Below are 23,942 nucleotides of genomic sequence, written 5' to 3' on the forward strand. Positions count from 1 at the left end.
TGATGTGCCAGCTTCGTTCAGAGATTGCATTGCTAAATAAAACTACTATAGGGTGTTTTTAAGTCCTTTAACTGATGCTGAGTGGGCGTGTCTAGCGAGCTTAGGCCGTAGAGTTCTCAATGTACTTTTTATATCATTAGGGACTTAGTTTAAATTAGTCTAGTCAGATGGGTTTCTTACATTTTGTCATTAAGGAAAAATTAATCCTCTTAATTTTATGTACGACCAATCATAAGCCTGATTTATAATAACCTGATATAAGACCGATTTGAATCAACAAATCTTAAGACAAATTTGAATCAACCAATCACTTGAACTAATTTGAATCAACCAATCATAAGACCGATTTGAATCAACCAATCATAAGACCGATTTGAATCAACCAATCATAAGACCGTTTGAATCAACCAATCATATTACCGATTATACACACAAATTCCAATCCTATTGTGGACATATAATAAGGATGACTTAACCTCTTGATTACAATAACAACCCTTGATTGCGTTACTTATTTAGTACATTATAGTCCAATCCAAAAGTCGATGAACCCTTAAGTGACAAACCTTGGCTGCCAACCTCACTCACTCACTCACCCACCTTACCATCAACCCAACTGCCCACCAACACAGTCACTCACCACTCTCTCACCACCCCACCCACCCACAGCAGGCCACTACGGGTCCCAAAACACGCCGTCAGTACCACCATGGCTCCTCACTATCATCATTACTCACTAAGTTTTTTATTAAATCCTTGCACTAAAGTTTAATGCATTTATGCTTTGTTTTTTCGATGTTTACTGACTCTAATAATGTACTGAAGAGGGTGTGGCAGGAAGGGAGGGAGGGCAAGTAGGGGATGGAAGGAAGAACAGAGAGGGAACGAGGAGGGAAGAGTATGGAAGGAAGGAAGAGCGAGGAAGAGGAGCAGGGACGAACTGGCGAATGGACGGGAGTGGGGAGGGAAGATCATTGTGGACAGGAAGGAAGCAAGAAGGGAGGTGGGGAAGAGAGGTGCAGGGTGTGGAAGGAGGGATGGAGCAGGTAGGGAGGAAGAGTGGCAGGGAGGGTACGAGGCAGGTAGGGAGGAAGAGTGGCAGGGAGGGTACGAGGCAGGTAGGGAGGCATAAAGGGAAATAACGAGATAGGAAGGGTGGTAGGGAGGGAGAAAGGGTGGCAAGGAGGGAGGAAAAGGTGGCAGGGAGGGAGGAAAAGGTGGCAGGGAGGGAGAAAGGGTGGCAGGGAGGGAGGGAAGGAGAAGTGAGGGGTTGTTCATTCTTTACCGGAAAAGAGCTCGACCACTTCCAAACTGGCCAAAGTTTTAAAGGCTTTTCCTGGAGGTGATTTTTATGGTTCTTTTGACTTTGAGAGTTAATGAGGTGAACCAGACTGGATATATGAAGATAATTTTTTTCCGGGTTATAATAAATTACTTTTCAACTAACAATATATAGCCGAGTATTGATATAACTGTGTGAACCGTAAGTTATATTTTATTTCCAGGTTATAATAAAATACTTTTCAACGAACTATTGTATATTCATGTGACTATGTGAACCGTAGATAATTGTATTTATTTATTTATTGTATATTGATGTAACTGTATGATGCGTATTTATCTTGTTATAGTGAATTTATAAAAGATATTCGGAATGTAACACGAAATATATAGCTTCGTTTGTTGTTGTTTGTGACGTTTTGTGACGTAATGTGACGCCGAGGTTGTTAATGTGACGTTGCTATTTTTTTATAGGATGTTCTGTGATTTAAAAAACATTATTTGACATTTTAACTCAGGTTTCGTTATATCCTTTCAGGTAAGTTTTAAAGTTAGGTTAGGTTAGGTTAGGCTAGGCTAGGTTATATTTTGTGAGGTTACATTAGGTTAGGTTAGGTTAGGTTCAGGGAGAGTCGTGAGGTTAGTCCAGTTCAAATTTAATATTCCCTAAATGTGACGCACGAGTAACTTTAAGCTTCCCTAACTTAACCTAATCTGACCTAACCTCACGATTCCCCTGAACCTAACCTAACTTAACCTGAGGACGAAACTACATTATATTCTTACCGAAATCTTACGTAATAAACCGCAGGGAGGTACTACCGCCTGGGAAGATATTGGAAGCATAATGTGTTGTCTAATGGTAGACCCTGCTGCCACATGGCATCATAAAAATAGTGACCAAGTCCCAGGTTGCTGATCTGACTTTCTGCTTCATTTACACACAATTGCAGGGTCTCAATTGTTTCTTTTAACAATGACAACACAACAAACAATATAGTGTTTCTCACTCTTGATCTTTTTTATTTTATTTCTTTATGGTTCTTTATTATTATTATTGCAGTGTTAATATTATTATTATTATTATTATTATTATTATTATTATTATTATTATTATTATTATTATTATTATCATTATAATAATTATTGTTATTTTTATTATTATTATTATTATTATTATTATTATTATTATTATTATTATTATTATTATAATAATTATTGTTATTTTTATTATTATTATTATTATTACCCCCAGGCCCCGATGGGTCAGTGACCTGTGCCCGGGTGGGCTAATCCCCGTAAAAAAAAAAAAAAAAAAAGTTGATACAAAATTTCAACTATAACAACTAACTTTACTTTGTTGTTTATTATGAAAAGGAATTGAGAAAAATAGAATGATTTTTGGTTAGAGAAATGTGGAGAATATTTGGGTTTATTATTGTATTTATTCATTTATTCATTTATTTATTTGTTTATTTATATGCAATATTTAAAAGGAAAATTTATTCTGTGTTCAATTTTGCAGTCTGGAATTTCATCATTGGACACACATGCATATTACAACCTATATGCACACTACCACCTCTACACACACACACACACACACACACACACACATATGTAGGCGTGTCACCACCTACAGTAAGTTGTGTTGATTAAGCATTACCGGAAATCCTACCATATTAGGAGGGCAACGCCTTGTAAGCTCAAGATCGCTCCTTATATATGCAAGTCGTGTGATTGGCCACATCTCGCAAATGAGTGAGTCAGTCCCGGTGGCTGACTAGAGGCGTAGGGAGTCAGGTAGGAGAGGTTCTGTATATTGAACTCTCAGAAGCCTCGATCATTATGGTTGTGTATAGTTATAACAACCTGTATCTCTGCGCCTCGTGGATGAACGCTACACCATTCTCAATAACTCGTGGGTGAGTGTGGCCCTAGTTGGAAGCTGCTAGTAGTGGGGCCGAGTGACTGCAGCAGTAAGCGGCCGAGAGTCACTTCCCCCCCCCCCCCAACACATCTGGCCCTCGACTATGGCTTCAGGGCCTTTTACAGCACACACACACACACACACACACACACACACCACTACCACCTACAAACACACAGGGTTTCAACAGTCATTAAAAATCTTAGAAAACTCATTGTGATTATTGCAGTCGTGAAAAGTCCTGGAAATGTCATGGAAAAATTTTAAAAGCTTATCAATCATGGAAAGGTCACCGAAAACTAGAATGAATTTAAACATCAACTTTACAACACTTACGAAAATGATTTCTTGTATTTTATTTATTTTTTTAATAACCTGCAGTGAATATACTTTGTCTTTTACGTGTTACTATCCAGTGTTTAATGTATTCATGCTAAGTGTGTGTGTGAGAGATACACACCAGCATTAACTGAAAGACAAAGCAGAGGTGACGGCCGTTGATATAATGTTGAGAAAATAATAAGCTCTTCAAAGATAACATCAGAGAGACAGCGAGGGAAAAAAAACACATTTGAAAACAGCGTAAATATTATGTGTAAGGAAGCAGATGAGTTGACAAAGGAGGCGGGACAAGAGCATGGTTTTATCCTGTTGGCTAAGTCTAATGACCCCAGAGAGTTTTTTATTATTTAGTTTTTTGTTTAGAAAAGTCAAATGAATTACGACAGTTTGATATAATTCTGCTAGACTGAGGATAGATGTCGGTCTCCCACACTAAAATTGTCTTTATCATTTGTCAACCATTTTGCAGATCATTTAACTTATTTTATTTTTTAGTTGATGTCTCTTTTTGTTATTATTTTCAAATTGGTTGATTATTGATTGATTGATAATACTATACCGTTACCGTTGGTATTCTAGGCAACATTTATGGTAATTGTAATGCCAGGTTGAGCAAAACTCCTGATTTATATTGTTTAATGCTGTTCTGTCCATACTGATGATTTAAATAACTCTTATTGTATATTATCATTGTTAAACTAATCAGTAAATTACTACCCATGTACAGTACAGAATGAAGTTTTGAAGTAAGTGTAAGGGGGAAGGAGGGCCATTTCTCAGTTGGGCCTAACTAATAAACTGTGGAAGCCATATATTAATTTAATTTATTTAATTTTAGTTTAGTTTATTTTAGTTTAGTTTAGTTTAGTTTAATTTAGTTTTTTTATGAATTACGTTTCTTGCTGTCACACACCCACACAGTCACGTAGGACAGATCACATATAACAATGGTTCACTCCCTACATCAGCCTCATCAATCAGCTCCATAGAATCGCCAGGCGTTAGTCAGAAAGAATTCCTAAGTGTCATCATGCTGGAACGCTTAAGGGAGAGAAAACTAAAAAGGTTTACCGTTACTGTAGACTGTAGAATTTTATTTAGACATGAGATTTTTGGCTGCAATGACAAGATTGCATAGAAGCCTTTTAAATTATCCCGATGTTGAAAAGCCATGGAAAATAAAATTCTAATTTGTGTGGGAACCCTGCAGGGTATACACTGCCACCTACACCTACACACAGTACACTGCCACCTACACACACTACACTACCACCTACACACACTACACTACCACCAACACACACTACACTACCACCTACACACACTACACTACCACCAACACACACTACACTACCACCTACACCCACCACTACAACCACCCACACACACCACACCACACACCCACCACCCAACACCACCACCACCACCCACACCACCCACCACCACCACACCACACACCTCACACCCACACCTCAACCACCACACACCACACCACCACCACACCACCACCACACACACCACCACCCACACCACACCACCACCCACACACACCACACCACCACCCACACCACCACACCACCACCACCACCACACCAACACCCACACCACCACACACACACACCACACCACCACCCACACCCACACCACCACACACCAACACACCACCCACAACCACCACCCACACACCACCACACCACCACACCACACCACCACACCCACACACCACACCACACCACACACACCCACACACCCACACACCACACCACCACCACACCACCACCACACCACCACACCACCACACACCACCACCACACACACCACACCACCACCCACACACCACCACCACCACCCACACCACACAACACACACCCACCACCCACACACACCACACCACCACCCACACACACACCACACCACCACCCACACACACCACACCACCACCACACACACACCACACCACCACCACACACACCACACCCACACCCACACACCCACACCACCCCACCACACACCACACCACCACCCACACACACCACACCACCACCACACACACCACACCACCACCACACACACACACACACACACACCACCACACCACCACACACACACCACACCACACCACACACACACACCACCACCCACCACACACACTCACCACCCACACACCACACACACCACACACCACACACACCACACACACACACACCACCCACACACCACCACACCACCACCCACACCACCACACACCACCACACACACCACCACACCACCACACCCCACACCACCACCCACACACACCACCACCACACCACACACCACACCACCACCACACACACACACACCACCACACACCACCACCACCACACACACACCACACCACCACCACACACACCACACCACCACACACAACACCACCACCACCACACCACACACACCACACACACACACCACCACCCACACACACACACACCACACCCACACACACCACACCACACACCACACCACCACACCACCACCCACACACACCACACCACCACCACACACACCACACCACCACCCACACACCACACCACCACCCACACACACACCACACCACCACCACACACACCACACCACCACCCACACACACCACCACCACCACCACACACACCACACCACACACCCACCACCACACCACCACCCACCACCACACCACCACACCCACACCACACCACACCACACCACACACACCACACCACCACCACACCACACACACCACCCACACACACCACACCACCACCCACACACCACACCACCACCACACACACCACCACACCACCACCCACACACACCACACCACCACACCACACACACCACACCACACACACACACACCACCCACACACACACCACCACCACACACACCACACCACCACCCACACACACACACCACCACCCACACCACCACACCACCACCCACACACCACACCACCACCCACACACCACACACCACCACCACACACCACACCACCACCCACACACACCACACCACCACCCACACACACACACACCACCACACCACCACCCACCACACACCACCACACCACCACCACCCACACACACCACACCACCACACCACCACACCACACCACCACACCCACACACCCACCACCACCACCACACACACACACCACCACCACCACACACACACACACCCACACCCACACACACACACCACACACCCACACACACCACACCACCACACCACACCACCACCCACACACACCACACTACCACCAACACACACTACACTACCACCAACACACACTACACACCACCTACACACACTACACACACCACCTACACACACCATTCACCACCTACACACAATACACTACCACCAACACACACTACACTACCACCAACACACACTACACTACCACCAACACACACTACACTACCACCTACACACACTACACTACCACCTACACCCACACAGGAAAGCATAGACAACACAGAGGCGTAAATAATCACAAGGAAAAAAAAAAGGAACACACAGTCGTTGGTTCCCTCCCTCGCCTCTCTGAATTATGTATCGATGCTACCTAGTGTAAGAGGGACAGACAGACAGACAGATAGTAAAAATAGAGTCAGACATTAAGAGAAAGACTGGTAGATAGGAGATAAAGACATACCGACAGACGAACAAAGAAACATTGAACCCAAAAATAAATAGAGAAAACAGAGGGAATAGTGCAGCAGTCTGTCGTCTTTGTCTCTTCCCCCACAAAGTGTTTTTTCATTGGTAGTTTGTGAGGGACAGAGAGACAAGAGAGAGTATCAGACAGAAGATAAAGACAGTTAGATGAATAAAAAACAAAAAACAAAGACAAACGGACAGACTAACAATGGAAATACGGACGAGCATAGTGGCGGGAGACAGAAATCGACTCCATAAAGAAATAGCCACAGAGCCTCGACTTCCTCCTCTCGCCTCTCTGTTGGTTGCTGGCGATACCTGCGTCATTCTACATGGTAATCTCTCCCTCCATCACCTCAATAACCTCCTCTGAACTATCTCGATGGGTTCCTGGCACACGCCGCCGGAGTCTAAGCATAAAAGTCTCTCGTTCTCTCCCCCAATGGCCTCCCTAAACTTATGTTATGAACGGAAACTTAGCGAGGGGAATTTTTGCGGGAAGAGGGACTTAAAACCCAAGAGTGTACATTTGATAGACCAATATTTACTTACCGTGTTTTGTTTTTGGGGAGGGATTTGTTTTTTTTTTGTTTTCTTTCTTGCTTACTCGGATAATGAGGAGCCGCTTTGAGTGTGGTGTTATTTCAGAAACTTGGGAGGAGGAGGAGAGAAGGGAAAGAATTTCAAGAGAGTTACTGTGTTTAAAAGAATGAAACGAAATAAAGCAAAAGTGAGAGGTAAAGGGAAATGGAGATGAGGACAGACAAAGGGAGGTGAGGGAGAGAAAAAGAAAAGAGAGAGAGAGAGAGAAAATGAACAAAATTACAGATGCTAGACGTATATCAGGAGCTTACCCACATCATAAACATATATTCTACTGTACCCTTGATATAGTAAGAGTCACCATTTATCTTGGTCTACCTCTGTCGGACAGGCGGCCCCCTCCTCCCGCCATCAACTCCACCTTAGATCTCAGCTGGCCGGAGTGAGACCGTTCCCTACCACTAACTCCGGGCCTCCCAAAGTGGAGTAATTATGATCAGATTTTTTTTTTATCGTTTTGTATTAAATTTACTTTATTTTTGTATGGATCAGGTGAATATTAGTCCCCTAGATGCTTTCACCTTTTGAGTGAAGACTCCAGCAGTACATGGGGGGTTAGATTAGCTTAGGTGAATTTGGATTAAGTTAGGCTAGATTAGGTCAATTTATGTTATGTTATGTTGTGTTGTGTTGTGTTGTGTTGTGATAACTTTAGGTTGGTTAAATAAAAACGTAAAATAATTTGGTGAACTAATTTTCAGGTGATCCATTTTTTTGGTCATATGAAGTTTCTGTGTCTGGATTCGACAGAAAGAACTAGTACGATAAGGATGTCCCTCAGGGATCAACCTTCTGCTCAACAATGATCGTCACTAATTAACAGAATGACGCTGTACTTTTTTTCGGTTCTCATAAAAATTAAGAATCACGTTTATTTCACCTGATAATTAAACACCCTAATGCTAACCCAACCCAACCCAACCCAACCCAACCCAACCCTGTTTCTCAAGATACTCTGGCGGGGATAATTAATTCCCTTGGATATGCTAATTCTCTTGTAAATTTTTGGGACACCGCGTTCCCTCCTCTCCCCTATTCTGTCTCCAGGTGCCGCCAGAAGGTCAAGGAAGTACTCAGTTGTTACTCTGTTTGTCCGGGTGATGTCTCAGACACTTTTCGACCAAGTGCTTCAGGAAAACACTTTTTTTTCTTTCTTTACTTATATTCTACACCGCTCCTCCCTCGACTCCCCTATTGTACACCGCCCCCTTCCCTCAACTCCCCACACCGCTCCCTTCCTCCCTCGACTCCCCTATTGTACACCGCCCCTTCCCTCAACTCCCCACACCGCCCCCTTTCCTCGACTCTATTGTACACCGCCCCTTCCTCAACTCCCCACACCGCCCCCTTCCCTCAACTCCCCACACCACTCCCTTCCCTCCCTCGACTCCCCTATGGTACACCGCCGCCCCCCCCCTCCCTATTCCGTCTCCAGGTGCCGCGCCAAGGACTGGGTGGTACATTGTATAGTTTATCCTTGAACTGTTATGTACTGAGTTCCGGAAACATTAATGTGGTATATGTTTGATTGTTATGAAGCCTTTTCCTGGAATATTAATATATCTAAATGGTAAAGTCAGTACCGGCCGCTGTCTGCAGATATGAGAAAGCAGTCATGTTACGAGGGATTCTCTGGACAGGATATTTGAATATCTGACCAATTATCCAAATACCCGACTATCATGCCTCGTACCGGCTCGCTCACAGGAGGTCGGGTACGAAGAAGATTCTCTAAATGTCAACTCGGTTTTGCTGTTTTAACTTGTACATATAAAATGACTCTTGAACGTAATGTCACCTGTCAAGTGTAAGAAGACCGGGGCTGTGTCTCTCAGGAGGTTAAGGACAGAAAATTCTTGTTTCATTTCAATTCCTTGTAATATCACCCCGTACGTATTTTAGTTTACGCTGCATAAATGTATTGCACAGTATTCCATTTGTGTCGTATACCGTGTCACTGCCGACTTTATCCTTGTACTGGACAGTGTACGATCTCGCATTTCGCCATCTGAATAAAACATTCAACATTTGGAACTTCAATTGGATTTGAATAAACTGAAGTTATGTTATTATTACCGAAAACAACGCCTTGATCCACAATTTCCCTAACACAGGTCCAGGATAACATTTTCCCGTTTGTCACAGTACCAAGAATAATTTCAGATAGCAAGAGGAAAGTTTCCTCTTAAAACTCTGTATATTAACCCCACCTCCACACCACTGTAGAGAGGCCCCAACCTCCTCTTTCCAATTTAAGAAAATTAGCTTTCATATATTCCAGAGTCACAAAGTTTAAGGGAAAAAAAAAGAAAAAAAAAAGAATGTCCAGTCTCCTTCTTCCCCGCGGGGTAAGTTGCCAGCCCAAAGTTACAACTCAATTACTACAGCAAAGAGGAGGGGAGGGAGGAGGGCGTCCACAGGCGTATAAACATAAGCTAATCGAGATACAGCTCTGGGAGGGTTGTGGGTGACAGGCCGAGTGTTGCCAACGACGAGTCATTCATTTATTGCTCTAATGTTGATTATAAACAATATTGATTCTAGAGTTTTGAGTCTAGACTCCAGAATATTTATTCTCGGTAGTGTTGAGTCTAGACTAGAGTGATGATTCCAAGTCACGAGGATCATGTGGGTGTTGGGGGAATAAATAAAAAAAGTCTCCCTTGGGCTTATTGCGACACACACACACACACACACACACACACGGCAGAGAAATTAACACTGGGAGTTAACAAGAATCAATTTAATATCCACGAACGGAAAACCAGATCAGATACAAGAGAAATGACTCGACTACACCCATGTGTTAGGTGTTTGTTGGTTATATCTTGTGTATGATCGGAACATAACAACTGGCTTAACAAACATGAATAAAAACGCCATTATTTCTTCCATTTCTCAGCCATTTTCGGTGATTTTTTGTGATTCCCTCAAATGAAAAAGAAGAAAAGTGAATTGATATTTACTTTTCTAACCTAACCTAACAAAACCTAACAAAACCTAACATAACCTAACATAACCTAACATAACCTAACATAACCAAACAAAACCTAACATAACCTAACATAACCTAACATAACTTAACCTAACCTAACTTAACCTAACCTAACTTAACCTAACCTAACCTAACCTATAAGTCAACCATGTACTGTATCGCCTGAACTACACAATTAAACACTGACCCATATGATATTAAAAACCTCTTAATTTTGACCCTTGAGGTGGTTAAGTAAGGGGGTGAAGGTGGCAGCTCCTGTTCGTGGGTTAGTTCTTTAGTAGAGTGAGTCAGTAGTGCTTAATGAGGACACATGGTGACTGCATTCATTGACCTCTTACGTCCACTTAATTGTTCCACTCATCTACCCTAACTAATCTTACCTTACTTAGCTTGAACATTTACCCACAGTATAATTAACCTTAAGAATAACCAACCTAACCTAACCAAATTTAACCTAACCTAACCAAACTTAACCTAACCAATTTTAACCTGAAGATAATCCTTACCTTATTTTACCTTAATATTAACTACCATAGTAACCTAACCTAGCCTATAGTGACTACTCTGTTCACCCGAGCTTAACAAATGAGGGCTAGGGTCAGTTAGTGGCAAGGCAGCTGATTGGCTGGCGGACGGACATCTGAAGAGTACTTATAGTGGTCTATTGTTTAATCTATGGTATTTTGATTCTAATATTTTAAGTGATAATAAATTTTATGTGTTGATCTTTGATAATTTCCGCACTTAAGAAATTAGCAGTTGAAATGTTTGAGCAAGCAAAGCCTCCTGTACAGCTGGCGTAGGTCTCCCCATGCAGTGGAAGGCGCTGTTCCTATTCAGTGTGGGAAGAAAGTAATGGGAAGAAAGTAAGGGAAGAAAAAAAAACAAGATGAGCCAAGTTTTGATAAGTTGATGTTGACTCAGCGACCAATGAGAACTCAAGGTTTCCCCGGCAAGCTTAGATTGACTCAATAATGGCAGAGCACCGTGAAGGCCTCCTGCCTGAGACGCTCATGGGTGAGGACATGTATAAAAATCTCTAATATCCGGATCCTCTTACTGAAAGCTGAAATGAATAAAAAATTAGATTAAAGGAAGTTACGAATAAAATATGAGTTTCCAGAAAGGGTTTCATATACGTCTGGCCGGCCCTGAAAAGGTCATAAATGGAAGAGTGTACAAAATAATAATATTCAGGTTGGTAGTGCAAAAAGCTGAAAAAAAGGGGAATTGGAGGGAAACTTACCAAATATAATACGACTTTCCAGGTGGTTTACTTTGGTAATTTAACCTCGTTGGCGTCTCTGTCCCAAGTTTGGAGTTTAATAATGTTGACTCCTCGGCTCCTGGGGACGGCAGAGGATGGGATAAAAAGGACAGGTTTAAGGTAGTTTTTGATGCAGTTTAAGTAGGTGGACGGATGCAGTTTGAAGCATTTATAGTCATATTGAGTCACGTTGATTAAATCGGCCCGGACGAATAAGTCTGGGAGCTTGAAATCTCTGAGTAAATTTCATGTTGATGAAGTTTTATTATGAAGCAAGGTTTAGATATTCCCCGCGAGTGAGTTGAGACAGTTAAAGTGTACAGTACGTTTGGTAGAAGAAACATGTTAAGGAAAAATACTGAGGTGAATTTGGGGAATGAAATAAGTCTTGCTGTTTTAGGCATGGTCAGGATGACACATACAGTATACAGTAATAAATAATCCCCTTTTTTTGTTCCCCATAGAGTCTGTCTTGGGAGTTAAAGTGTGATTCGTACGAGAAAAAAAATGGAAGTAACGAAAAAGTGTGAAGGGTGCGTTAGGTTACGTTAGTTTGTGGGGGAAACTGGGAACATGGACTGTGGCTGGCGTTATGACGAAGACAGATATGCTCAGGTGAAGTACGAAGACAGGAGTATTGACATATCCGCCAAGCTACGCCCTCTTTGGCCTTCCCTAGTAGCTGTTACTGTTTGGTGAAGTAAATTGATCATTGAGTGAGTCGTGACGTTACATCGGCAAATTAACGGCAAGTTTTTCTTTTCAAGTTTAATGTGTTTCAGGTCACGCATCTTCACACCTGTAGTTGGTAGTTTTCTTTTGCCGTAGACTTGAAACTTGTGTATAAGAAATAAACATAATAAGAAATGTAACCAGTGGTGGAGGCAGCGGGAGGTAACGCAGTGTACAGTAGGTGAAGTCTCCTCTACTCACACCTCACTCAACATCCTCCTTCATCACATTTATGTAAATTTCATCAAACATTAACACGTAAAAGTTACTATTATTGAATAAGCTTACGTTAACAGTTTTATATGAAGGAGTGAATGCATAAAAATATTATTAAGCTGACTTAAGTGATGATATGATAATCATAACAGAGGCAGTAATGTTATTAACTTTACCTGGATTTTTACACAGACTGTCGAGACACACCGTGATCCCCCGAGGGTTTGTTCTTATTATTTAACTATTGCGTTGTGCTGTATAATGTAAAGTCCTCATAACAAAAACACCTCCATTAACATAATCTGTATATACTGTAGTATCGATTTAACAGCGAGAGTTACGACTTCTTTGATATTACAGCGTGACTACGGCAGCTGGTAGGTAGAGTCAAGTCCACAGCTCCTGTAGTGGCGACCTGAGGTGTAATGGTCAGAATGCTCGCCTCGCAAGTGAGCGGACTTGGGTTCGATCACCGGGCAGGGTGAAACTATGGGCGAGTTTCTTTACTCCGTTTGCCTCTGTCTACCCAGCAGTAATTGGGGACCTGGATGTTAATCGAATTTGGGATCGTATTCCAGGGTAATGGTTGTCCGGTCTTCTCGGACTATTCCTTGACACTGGGTCGTGCAGCTCGTTAACTTAGGTGTTGTTTGTATATGGAAGTCCGCGTGCTATATGGACTTATGGGACATATATTTATAAATATATATATTTAGTTTTAGGGTTTATTTAGTTATTTTTTACTTGTACTTATTACTGGTATTTGTTTTCCTCTCAGCTGTATAGATTTAATTGTTTTTTCTCCGAGACTTAATTACATTTTTTCGAATATATCATAATATCATATCACCCAGGATGATTATCCAGTATTTTAACGACAAAATAATTAATAACACGTAAGTAATATTCGTTAAGGTTAAGTTAGTTTAAGTTTTCTATTAAGCAATTCGTCAATATCTAATATGATGAATTACATGATCATCGATGGCCAGTTATAAGCTTAAAATGATACATAGAAGTTATCGATATTAGGCAGTTATCCCTATTTAGTTTAATGGCCAGGATTATATAGTCTACGATTAAGCTTTTACAAATCATCAGTTGTTTTAGTCAAATAGAGAAAACTTTTTGGTTTCATTATTAAAACTTAATTAAGATTAATTCGCTTATGGTAGAATTTAGTCTCAGTTAAAACGTCATTTACTGTCATATGATGGCTAAATTATCCCTTAATTAGGTTAGGTTTGGTTACATTTTGTATAAAGTTATTCATTTATATGTATATTTATGATCTACAGGATCGTTTATGGCCAGTCAAAAGTTAAAATAAAAAAGAGAAATAAATAAAAGTTATCACCAATCACCAATTATCCCTATTTAGGGTAACATACAGTATATTAAGTGTAGTTCCATTTTTTCGTATTATTTAAGAAATTTATTTGTTGACATTTAGCTTAGAATAAGTAAATATTATCAAAAGAACATTAAAAAATTCACAAGAGACTTTGTAACATATAATTAAGTCGAGATAATAATACAAATACCACGTGCTGGTCAGGCTCCGGAAGAGTTGTCCGGGGGTCTAGCGAGGCCCTGGTCGGAGCTTGACCAGCACGAAAAAAAAAAATTTTTTACTATACGTGATTTTGGCAACCTCTGGTGCAATGGTCAGTATTTTCGCCTCGCAAGCGCATAGACCCGAGTTCGATTCCTGGGCAGTGTGAAACTGTGGACTTTTTCTTTTTTTAATGCCATTTTCCTCTGTCTATCCAGCAGTAATTGGGAGCCTGGATGTTAATAGATTTTGCGGATCGTGTTCTGGAGTGATGGTTAGCCAGTGCAGTTGGCGAGTTGTCCGGTCTTCTCGGACTATTCCATGATACTGGGTCGTGCAACTCGTTAACTTAGGGTGTGGTTGTTGTGTTGGCGACAGCTTCTACGCCTTAAACAAATTCACGCACAGGTGGCCCTAGGGCCAGCCATCCTCGTACACGAGGGTCAACCATTATTATTACGTCATTAAATATGTTATAAGTATATAGTGCAGTAAGTGTATAATGTAAAAGACAAAGAACATCGAAATATATATATTTAGTTTCAGGGTTTATTAAGTTATTTATTTCTTGTACTTATTACTGGTATTTGTTTTCCTCTCATCTGTATAGTTTAAGTTAGGTTAGGTTATGTTAGGTTAGGTTAGGTTAGGTTAGGCAAGGTTAGGTTTTCTATTAAATAATTCATTAAGGAGAGGATTCATTTACATGATCAGATAGAAAATGCTTTTATTAAGGTCACTGGTGCTACCAAAGATATTTTTAATAGTTATTTTTGCCTCTTCTCAAATTATTTTTTTCTTGACTGGTGTCCTTGTAATATACTGGTCTAGTACTGACCCTTCGCAGCTTAAGCCCAAAAGCTTATTGCTACTCCCGTCTACCAGTACACTGTATCGTTGGATTTCTAAGCTCAATGTGGAACCAGGGGTGTTGTATGCAGCTCTGCAACTGCTGTGCCATAAATGTGAGTCTGGTTGGCCATGAACGTCAACGTGTTTTATCTTTTGATGAAACAAGTGTCAGTGACGGTAACCCTTGTCATGTGAGGTCATAACTCATGTCACCTCACCTCACACCTGCAGGCAGAGGCAGCACCTGTGATCACCTGCCTTAACTACCACTCCCCTATATTCTGGCATCAGTGGCTGTAACACTTGTCATGTGAGGTTATAACTCCTGTCACCTCATGTCTACATTATTAACATCATGGACACAACAGGGAGGAAAGGAACGCCTGTAGGCAACTGTATATATAGTTATAATTATCCTCTCTTAAACTGCACTTATTTAAATACTTGGCTAAAACTGAAATGCATTGGTTTTCTTTTAACCTTTCCTTCTATGTATCACCCACTGCACTGATTGGTGACCTTAGCTAGAGTTATATGCAAGGTTAGACATTCTGTTAGTATTATTTTCTATGTGAGATACTGAGATAACAAAGTATAGTTTGTAGAACCCATAAAATGCTCTGTTTATACGGGGTGAGAGGTAGGCGAGGGAGCGCGGGAGTCTACCTGCTGACGTCAGCTCAGCTCAGCTCCTCTTCTATAGACCTTGGGTCGAGTCTTCCTCCTGCCTCCAGGTGAATGTGATGCACAAGTTATAACGTAATAAACTTGGCGAAGTTCCTGGCCTTCAGCCCTGGCCTTCAGCCCTGGCCACCCTGAGCTGACCCTCACCCCCCCCACTGAGCTGGTTCTCAGCACTGACCTCCCTGAGCTGGTCCTCAGCCCTGATTCCCCTGAGCTGGTCCTCAGCCCTGACCACCCTGAGCCAACACTTCAGCTCATCCTTCACCCGGTGTGTTGGTCTTGTGGGGTTTTTTTAACATGAGCGTCAACTCATCTTCCTAGATATATTTTCCTAAATATTTTCAACAATATTCCAACATTTAAATTTATTTTCCAACCTGATATTAAGCATTAAAATATATACAGTTTATCGAATATTATTTTGTTGTAGATCCCACACACTGGCATATTTTGGTGAACATTTTCAATACTTTTCAAACTTTTTTTTTTTTTTTCAATTTGAATACCAAACATTAAAATGAACGTTGTTTGCCATACTATATTTTCATCACAACATTCAGGGCTCATACGTTTTTGAGGCTGTGTTTGTTGGTGTATAACGTATGAATAATGAACACGTTTAATTACGGTAGTATCTAATCAAACGCGTTGTACAGCAAAAAGAAATTTTATTTAAGTAGAGTTTTTTCTTTTCTGTTCTCCGTTGAAGCATCTCTTTGATCATCTCATAACGCTACGGGGGAAAAACCCGCGTACAAACACGTATAAACACACATACTCGTACCTACACACACACACACACACACACACACACACACACACACACACACACACACACACACACACACTCATGTTAATTTAGTGCTTTAACATGTCCCCCCCCCCCACTACCCTCTCAGTCAGTTCATAAAGTAACGGAGAAAAAATTGCAAAGATAAATGTTAAACAGTTTGTAAGATCTGGCCAGCCAATGGTCAGCTTCCCACCACACCAGTCAGACACTACCACCACACCAATCAGATCCTCCCACCACACCAGTCAGATCCTCTCACCACACCAGTCAGATCCTCTCACCACACCAATCGGACCCTCCCACCACACCAGTTAGACACTACCTCAGATCACCACAGATCCTCTCACCACACCAATCAGACCTTCTTCCCACCACACCGTTCCTCAGACCTCCCCACCACCTCACAGACCTTCCCACCACACTAGTCGGACCTTTCCCACCACACCAGTCAGACCTTCCCACCACACCAGTCAGACCTTCCACACCAGTCAGACCTCCTACCACACTCAGTCAGGACCCTCCCACCACACCAGTCAGACCTCCTCAGACCTTCCCACACCAATCAGACCTTCCAGTCAGACCTTCCCACCACACCAATCTCCACCACACCAATCAGACCTTGAGACCGTCCCACCACAATCCCTTCCCACCACACCAGTCAGTCACCGTCCAACCACCCAGACTGTCCCACCACACCAATCAGATCACCACACCAATCAGACCGTCCAACCGCCACCAATCAGACCGTCCCACCACAATCCGTTCCCACCACACCAGTCAGACCTTCCCACCACACCAGTCAGAACGTCAATCACAATCAGACCGGACCAACCACACCAGCAGACTCCAATCACACCAATCAGACCGTATCACCACACCCTTCCTACACCAGTCAGACCTTCCCACCACAATTCACAGTCAGACCTTCCCACCACAATCAACCACAGACCCTTCCACCACACCCAGTCAGACCTCTCTACCACAATTCAGTTCCCTCAGACCTTCCCACCACAATCCAGTCAGGACCGTCCAATCACACTTAACTCAAAACCCTCTGTAATCACACACCAGTCAGACCCTCCCACCACACCAGTCAGACCACCACAATCCAGACCTTCCCACCATACCACAGACCTTCCCACCACACCAATCAGACCTTCCCACCACACCAGACCTCCCACCACACACCAGTCAGACCTTCCCACCACACCTTCCCGACCGTCCAATCACACCCAAATCAAACCTCCTCCACACCAGTCAGACCACACCAGCTGACCTTCCCACCACACCTAGTCCTGCACCACACCAGTCACCCTCTCCACCACACCAGTCAGACACTTTTTCAACCAGTCAGACCCTCCACCACCAGCAGACCCCTCCCACCACACCAATCAGACTTCTTTCCCAGACCCCTCCCACCACAAATCAGACCTTCTAACCACACCAATCAGACCTTCCAACCACACCAACCCTTCCAGACCTTCCCCCACACCAACTGGGGACTCCTCCCAATCAGACCTTCCCACCACAATTCAGTCAGACCCTCCCCACTCCCACCACACCAGTCAGACCTTCCCGTCAGACCTTCCAAACTACACCAGTCAGACCTTCCAACCACACCCAGTCAGACCTCCCACCACACCACCACCCTCTTCCACCACACCACCACACCAGTCAGACCTTCCAACCACACTAATCAGACCTTCCCACCACACCAATCAGACCTTCCCACCACACCAGTCAGACCCTCTCACCACACTAATCAAATTCCTTACATAGTGAGGAACGAGACAGTAAACATTTCAACAATAGTACCATTACTCATGTGTTCTGTTTGCTACTAACTACGACGTCTTGTTACAGAAACCAATCACGACCCTTCTCTTCTATAACCTCCCTTAGCCCCCCTTCCTTCCTCTCCCTCCCCCTCCCACCCATTCCACCCAGACAAGCCTTATCAACACCTTCAGATTTCTGCGTATTTGGTGCACACTTTTTTATTGACTGTTATTCTATGCCGGACTCTCTCTGACAAACAGGGTTAATAAGCTTGTCAAGTTAGTGGAAGCCAGAGGATGTGTTTTTATTTTGTCCCTGAGGCGTCCGTGATCGTTCCCCCTGCAAGACTTTTCCTACACACACACACACACACACACACACACACACACACACACACACACACACACACACACACACACATATATATATCTTCCTTGCGTGTTGCCCCCCACGTGTTATGGTCGTCCCCTCCCTCCCCTCACCACGACCCCGTTCTCTCGTCTTCTTCACCACAGGAGCCATATTACTGCTTATTAACTTGTGTTTACCTGCTGTCTCCTGTCTTGTGGGGCAGATCAACAACCCTCTCTCTCCTCTTCTTCCTCCTCCTTCTCCCCAACTCTTCCATTGTCTCTCCCTCGTACTTATTTTATACTTCCTCCGCTCATCCTCCTCCTCCTCCTCCTCCCTCTGTCTCTCCCTCCTCCGTCCTCTTCAGTCTCCCTCCTCCCTCCCCATCTCCTCCTTTGTATTTCTCCTTCTTAGTCTAGCCTTTCTTCCTTTGTTCCCTTCTCTTTATCCGTCTTTTCTTTTTCTTTTCTTTTCTCCTGCTTTCTCCTGTACTCTCCGCTCATCTCCTCCTCCCTCCTCTGTCCCTCCAACCTTTTCTCTGTCCCTCCATCCTCCTCCTTTGTCCCTCCATCCTTTCATCCTCCCACCCCTTCCTCTTCCATCCCCCTCCCCTACCTCTCTCATCCTCCTCCTCCGGCCCTTCCTCCTCTCTCCTCCTCCTCCTGCTCCCTCTGATCCTCCCTCTGCCCTCCATCCTCCTCCTCCCTCCTCTGCCCCCTCCATCCTCCCTCCTCCTCCTCTGCTCCCTCCATCCTCCTCCTCCTCTGCCCTCCATCCTCCCTCCTCCTGCTCCTCCATCCTCCCTCCTCCTCTGCCCTCCACTCCTCCCTCCCTCCTCGCCCCTCCATCCTCCTCCCTCCCTCCCTCCTCTGCCCCCCAACATCCTCCTCCTCCTCTGCTCCTCCATCCTCCTCCTCCTCTGCCCCCTCCATCCTCTGCTCCCTCCATCCTCCCTCCTCTGCCCTCCTCCATCCTCCTCCTCCCTCCCTGCCCTCCATCCTCCTCCTCCTCCTCTGCCCTCCATCCTCCTCCTCCTCTGCCCTCCCCCCTGCACTCTTCCCATTCTTCGGTGATTTATACCATGCAAAGTTAAATTAGTCCCCCCTTCATTCTGACCTATGTCCATAATTACCGTATGTGTGTGCGTGTGTGATGTCTACTTCCATGTTGCGTGTGAGTGCATGTTTATTATCAATGTGTGGGTGTTGTGTGTCTGAATGCATGTTGAATATGCGTGTATTGTGTGCTAGGTATTTACATTTTAGGTTTGAATGACAATATTGCTTTTGTGTGTATAATGTATGTGTGTGAAAATTGCATATTTGTGCCTGTTACGTGTGTGTGCATATTGTGTGTAAGTTCGTGTGTATGCATGTTGTTTTGGATGCATATTACGTGCGAGTGTGTGTTGTGTGGATGCGAATGTTGTGTTTGCGTGCACCTAGCCGCCTAGAGTGTGACTCATTTATTTGATGAGTACATATTTTTTATCCAAACAAGACTGACCATCGGGTAGATTGATTGTGCGAGCGCTTGAGGCCAGCAGGACCGTGCGAGCGCTTGAGGCCAGCAGGACCATACGAGCACTTGAGGCGAGCAAGACCGTGCGAGCGCTTGAGGCCAGCAGGACCATACGAGCACTTGAGGCCAGCAGGACCGTACGAGCGCTTGAGGGCAGCAGGACCGTACGAGCGCTTGAGGCCAGCAGGACCGTGGCCGAGGAGGCCAGCAGACTGCATGAGCGCTTGAGGCAGCAGGACTATGAGCGCTGGAGGCCAGCAGGACTGCATGAGCACTTGAGGCCAGCAGGACTGTACGAGCGCTGGAGGGCAGCAGGATTGCATGAGCGCTTGAGGCCAGCAGGACTGCATGAGCACTTGAGGCCAGCAGGACTGTACGAGCACTTGAGGCCAGCAGGACCGCGAGCGCTGAGGGCAGGACGGTACGAGCGCTTGAGGCCAGCAGGACGGCATGAGCGCTGAGGCCAGCAGGACTGCACGTGAGCGCTTGAGGCCAGCAGGACGGCAGCGCTTGAGGGCAGCAGGACGGCATGAGCGCTTGAGGCCAGCAGGACCACACGAGCGCTTGAGGCCAGCAGGACGGTACTATGCTTGAGGCCAGCAGGACCGTACGAGCACTTGAGGCCAGCAGGACCGTACGAGCACTTGAGGCCAGCAGGACCGTACGAGCGCTTGAGGGCAGCAGGACCGTACGAGTGCTTGGAAACCGACAGCACCGTACGAGGACTGTGTTGTTTTCCCCCGCCAACAGGGAAAAAAATCATACGCCCGGCAACCAAGAATAATCGCCACGCTTTTAAAAGAATTTCCTCTCGGTAGAAATCTTTATTGTGTTCTCTCTCTCTCTCTCTTTCTCTCTCTCTACTTTCCCCCTTGGTCATTACCATTCTATTTATTTCCTCATCTCCGTTCCTTTATTACCCTTCACAGATACTTGCTTGGGACACCCTTAGTTAATGTTATCTTTAGTGTGCCCCGTGCCTAGAGAGAGAGAGAGAGAGAGAGAGAGAGAAATGCTTCGTCTCTCTCTCTCTCTCTCTCTCTCTCTCTCTCTCTCATGTCTTTATCCACACCCCTCCGTCGCCTTGCCTACTCCTCCCTGCCTCACCCCGGGATAACGACAGGTGAGGAACAGCTTAATGAACATAGCATTACACCGTCTTATGGTTGTATATTCTCAGCTGGTGTCTTCCCCAGTGTCCAGGTATAGCTTAAGAGATGCGTGCTGATGAGAGGGAAAGGGAGAGAGAGAGAGAGAGAGAGAGAGAGAGAGAGAGAGAGAGAGAGAGAGAGAGAGAGAGAGAGAGAGATAGAGAGAGAGAGAGAGAGAGAGAGAGAGAGAGAGAAAGAAAGAAAGATAAGGGCTATTCCTGGTTCAAGGCAGATGAGAGAGAGAGAGAGAGAGAGAGAGAGAGAGAGAGAGAGAGAGAGAGAGAGAGAGAGAGAGCTTACTCGTCCAATAAACACAATAACTTGATCCTGTTTTCTATTATTCATCCACATTTTTCTCTTAATATTTAAATCATTAAACTTTCTCTTTATCCCGTTTTAGCCATTAAGCCCTTTTGTTATTTAATAGCATTTGATCGTGATATTTTTCTTTCGTGTTTTTTCCCTCATTGTTTATTATTGATTTCTTTCTTTCTTTCATTCATTCTCTCTTTTTTACTTGCAGTTTAACACGATTTTTCATTTAACTCTCTTTCTCTTCTTCATTAAGCCATTCGTATACTGTTTTCTCTCTCTCTCTCTCTCTCTCTCTCTCTCTCTCTCTCTGTTTACTTTTTGTCTTCTCCCTCCTGACTTGAAACCCTTATTGCTACCTCCAGTGGCCGTGTGTCTAGGAGGGGGAGGTGAGTGAGTTACTGATATGAGGCAATTAGCACAGGTGGGAGTACGGTGTGTGTGTGTGTGTGTGTGTGTGTGTGTGTGTGTGTGTGTGTGTGTGTGTGTGTATGTGTGTGTGTCTGTTATTTACGTAGGATCAGCGTTAAAAAAAAACATATTTATTTGTGTTTGTTTATTAATCATTTCAGCAACTATTTAATATTTAATTATTTAGAAATCTTTGTGTTGTAATATTAGTGATGTTTAAAAAATTACTTCCGGTTATAGCTGGAAAAATATATTATTGAATTTCTTATAAAGCACAATATATATTATTTCGGATAACCTGACTATTAGACACCCTAGCCTCATTTCACCTGAAGTTTAACCACCCTAATACTATCATAACCTAACTTAATTTAATCTAATCAAATGAAACTTATTTTATTCAAACCTGACCTGACCTGACCTACTGTAATCTCACCTTAACCTAACCTAACCTAATCTAACCTAACCTAACCTGACCTGAAGGTGTGATACAGAATACCTGTTAGAGAGAGAGAGAGAGAGAGAGAGAGAGAGAGAGAGAGAGATTTAGAAAGAGGAAGACAAAACGGAAAAAGACATACCGGTATTGTGGCTTATCTCTCTCTCTCTCACACACACACACACACACACGCACGCGCGCTCCCACATTTTATACCTTTTTAACGAGATAACAATCATTGAAAGGTCAAAGTTCATATGTAAAAGTCACCTCACTTAAACTCGTTTGAGCCAAAGATCAGTAAATGTTGTCTCTTGTTTTAATCTAAATGATACAGGGGAGTTACGCAATGTTGTATTTTTGTATGATTTAATCATTTTAATGGCGCTGTGAGGCTGCTGTGAGCCTGCTAGGAGCCCTGGAGCTCACTGTGAGCCTGCTATAGAGGAGCTGTGAACCTGCTAGAGCCCACTGTGACCTGCTAGGAGCCCACAGAACCTGCTAGGCACCCACTGTGAGCCTGCTGTGAGGCCTGCTAGAGCCCGCTGAACCTGCTAGGAGCCCACTGTGAGCCTGCTGTGAGCCTGCTAGAGCCCGCTGTGAACCTGCTAGGGCCCACTGTGAGCCTGCTGAGCCTGCTAGGAGCCTGCTGTGAACCTGCTAGGAGGAGGAGAGCCTGCTAGGAGCCCGCTGTGAGCCTGCTAGGGAGCCTGCTAGGAGCCCAGAACCTGCTAGGAGCCCACTGTGAGCCTGCTGGGGCCTGCTAGGGAGCCCGCTGTGAACCTGCTAGGGAGCCCACTGTGCCCCTGCTGAGCCTGCTAGAGCCCTGCTGAACCTGCTAGGCGCCCACTGTGAGCCTGCTAGGGCCTGCTAGCCCACTGTGAACCTGCTAGAGCCTGTGAGCCTGCTGCTACCTGCTAGGAGCCTGCCAGAACCTGCTAGGCACCCACTGTGAGCCTGCTGTGAGGCCTGCTAGGAGCCCTGTGAACCTGCTAGGAGCCCACTGTGAGCCTGCCCTGCTAGGGCCTGTGATGCTAGTGCCTGTGA

The 23,942-nt window shown here is 44.4% G+C and overlaps 1 protein-coding gene across 1 annotated transcript in view; it reads right to left on the reverse strand.

The window, feature by feature from the left end:
* LOC121878101 (collagen alpha-1(X) chain-like) overlaps positions 1-20,800 on the reverse strand; it is a 32,136-nt gene extending 11,336 nt beyond the window's left edge. Inside the window, exon 1 of the mRNA XM_042384093.1 lies at positions 20,568-20,800. Coding sequence (XP_042240027.1) covers positions 20,568-20,800 — 233 coding nt within the window. The remainder of the gene's footprint in view (positions 1-20,567) is intronic.
* Between the last annotated feature and the right edge of the window lie 3,142 nt (positions 20,801-23,942).

This window comes from Homarus americanus, unplaced genomic scaffold, assembly GCF_018991925.1.
Source record: "Homarus americanus isolate GMGI-L3 unplaced genomic scaffold, GMGI_Hamer_2.0 scaffold45562, whole genome shotgun sequence".
NCBI lineage: Eukaryota > Metazoa > Arthropoda > Malacostraca > Decapoda > Nephropidae > Homarus > Homarus americanus.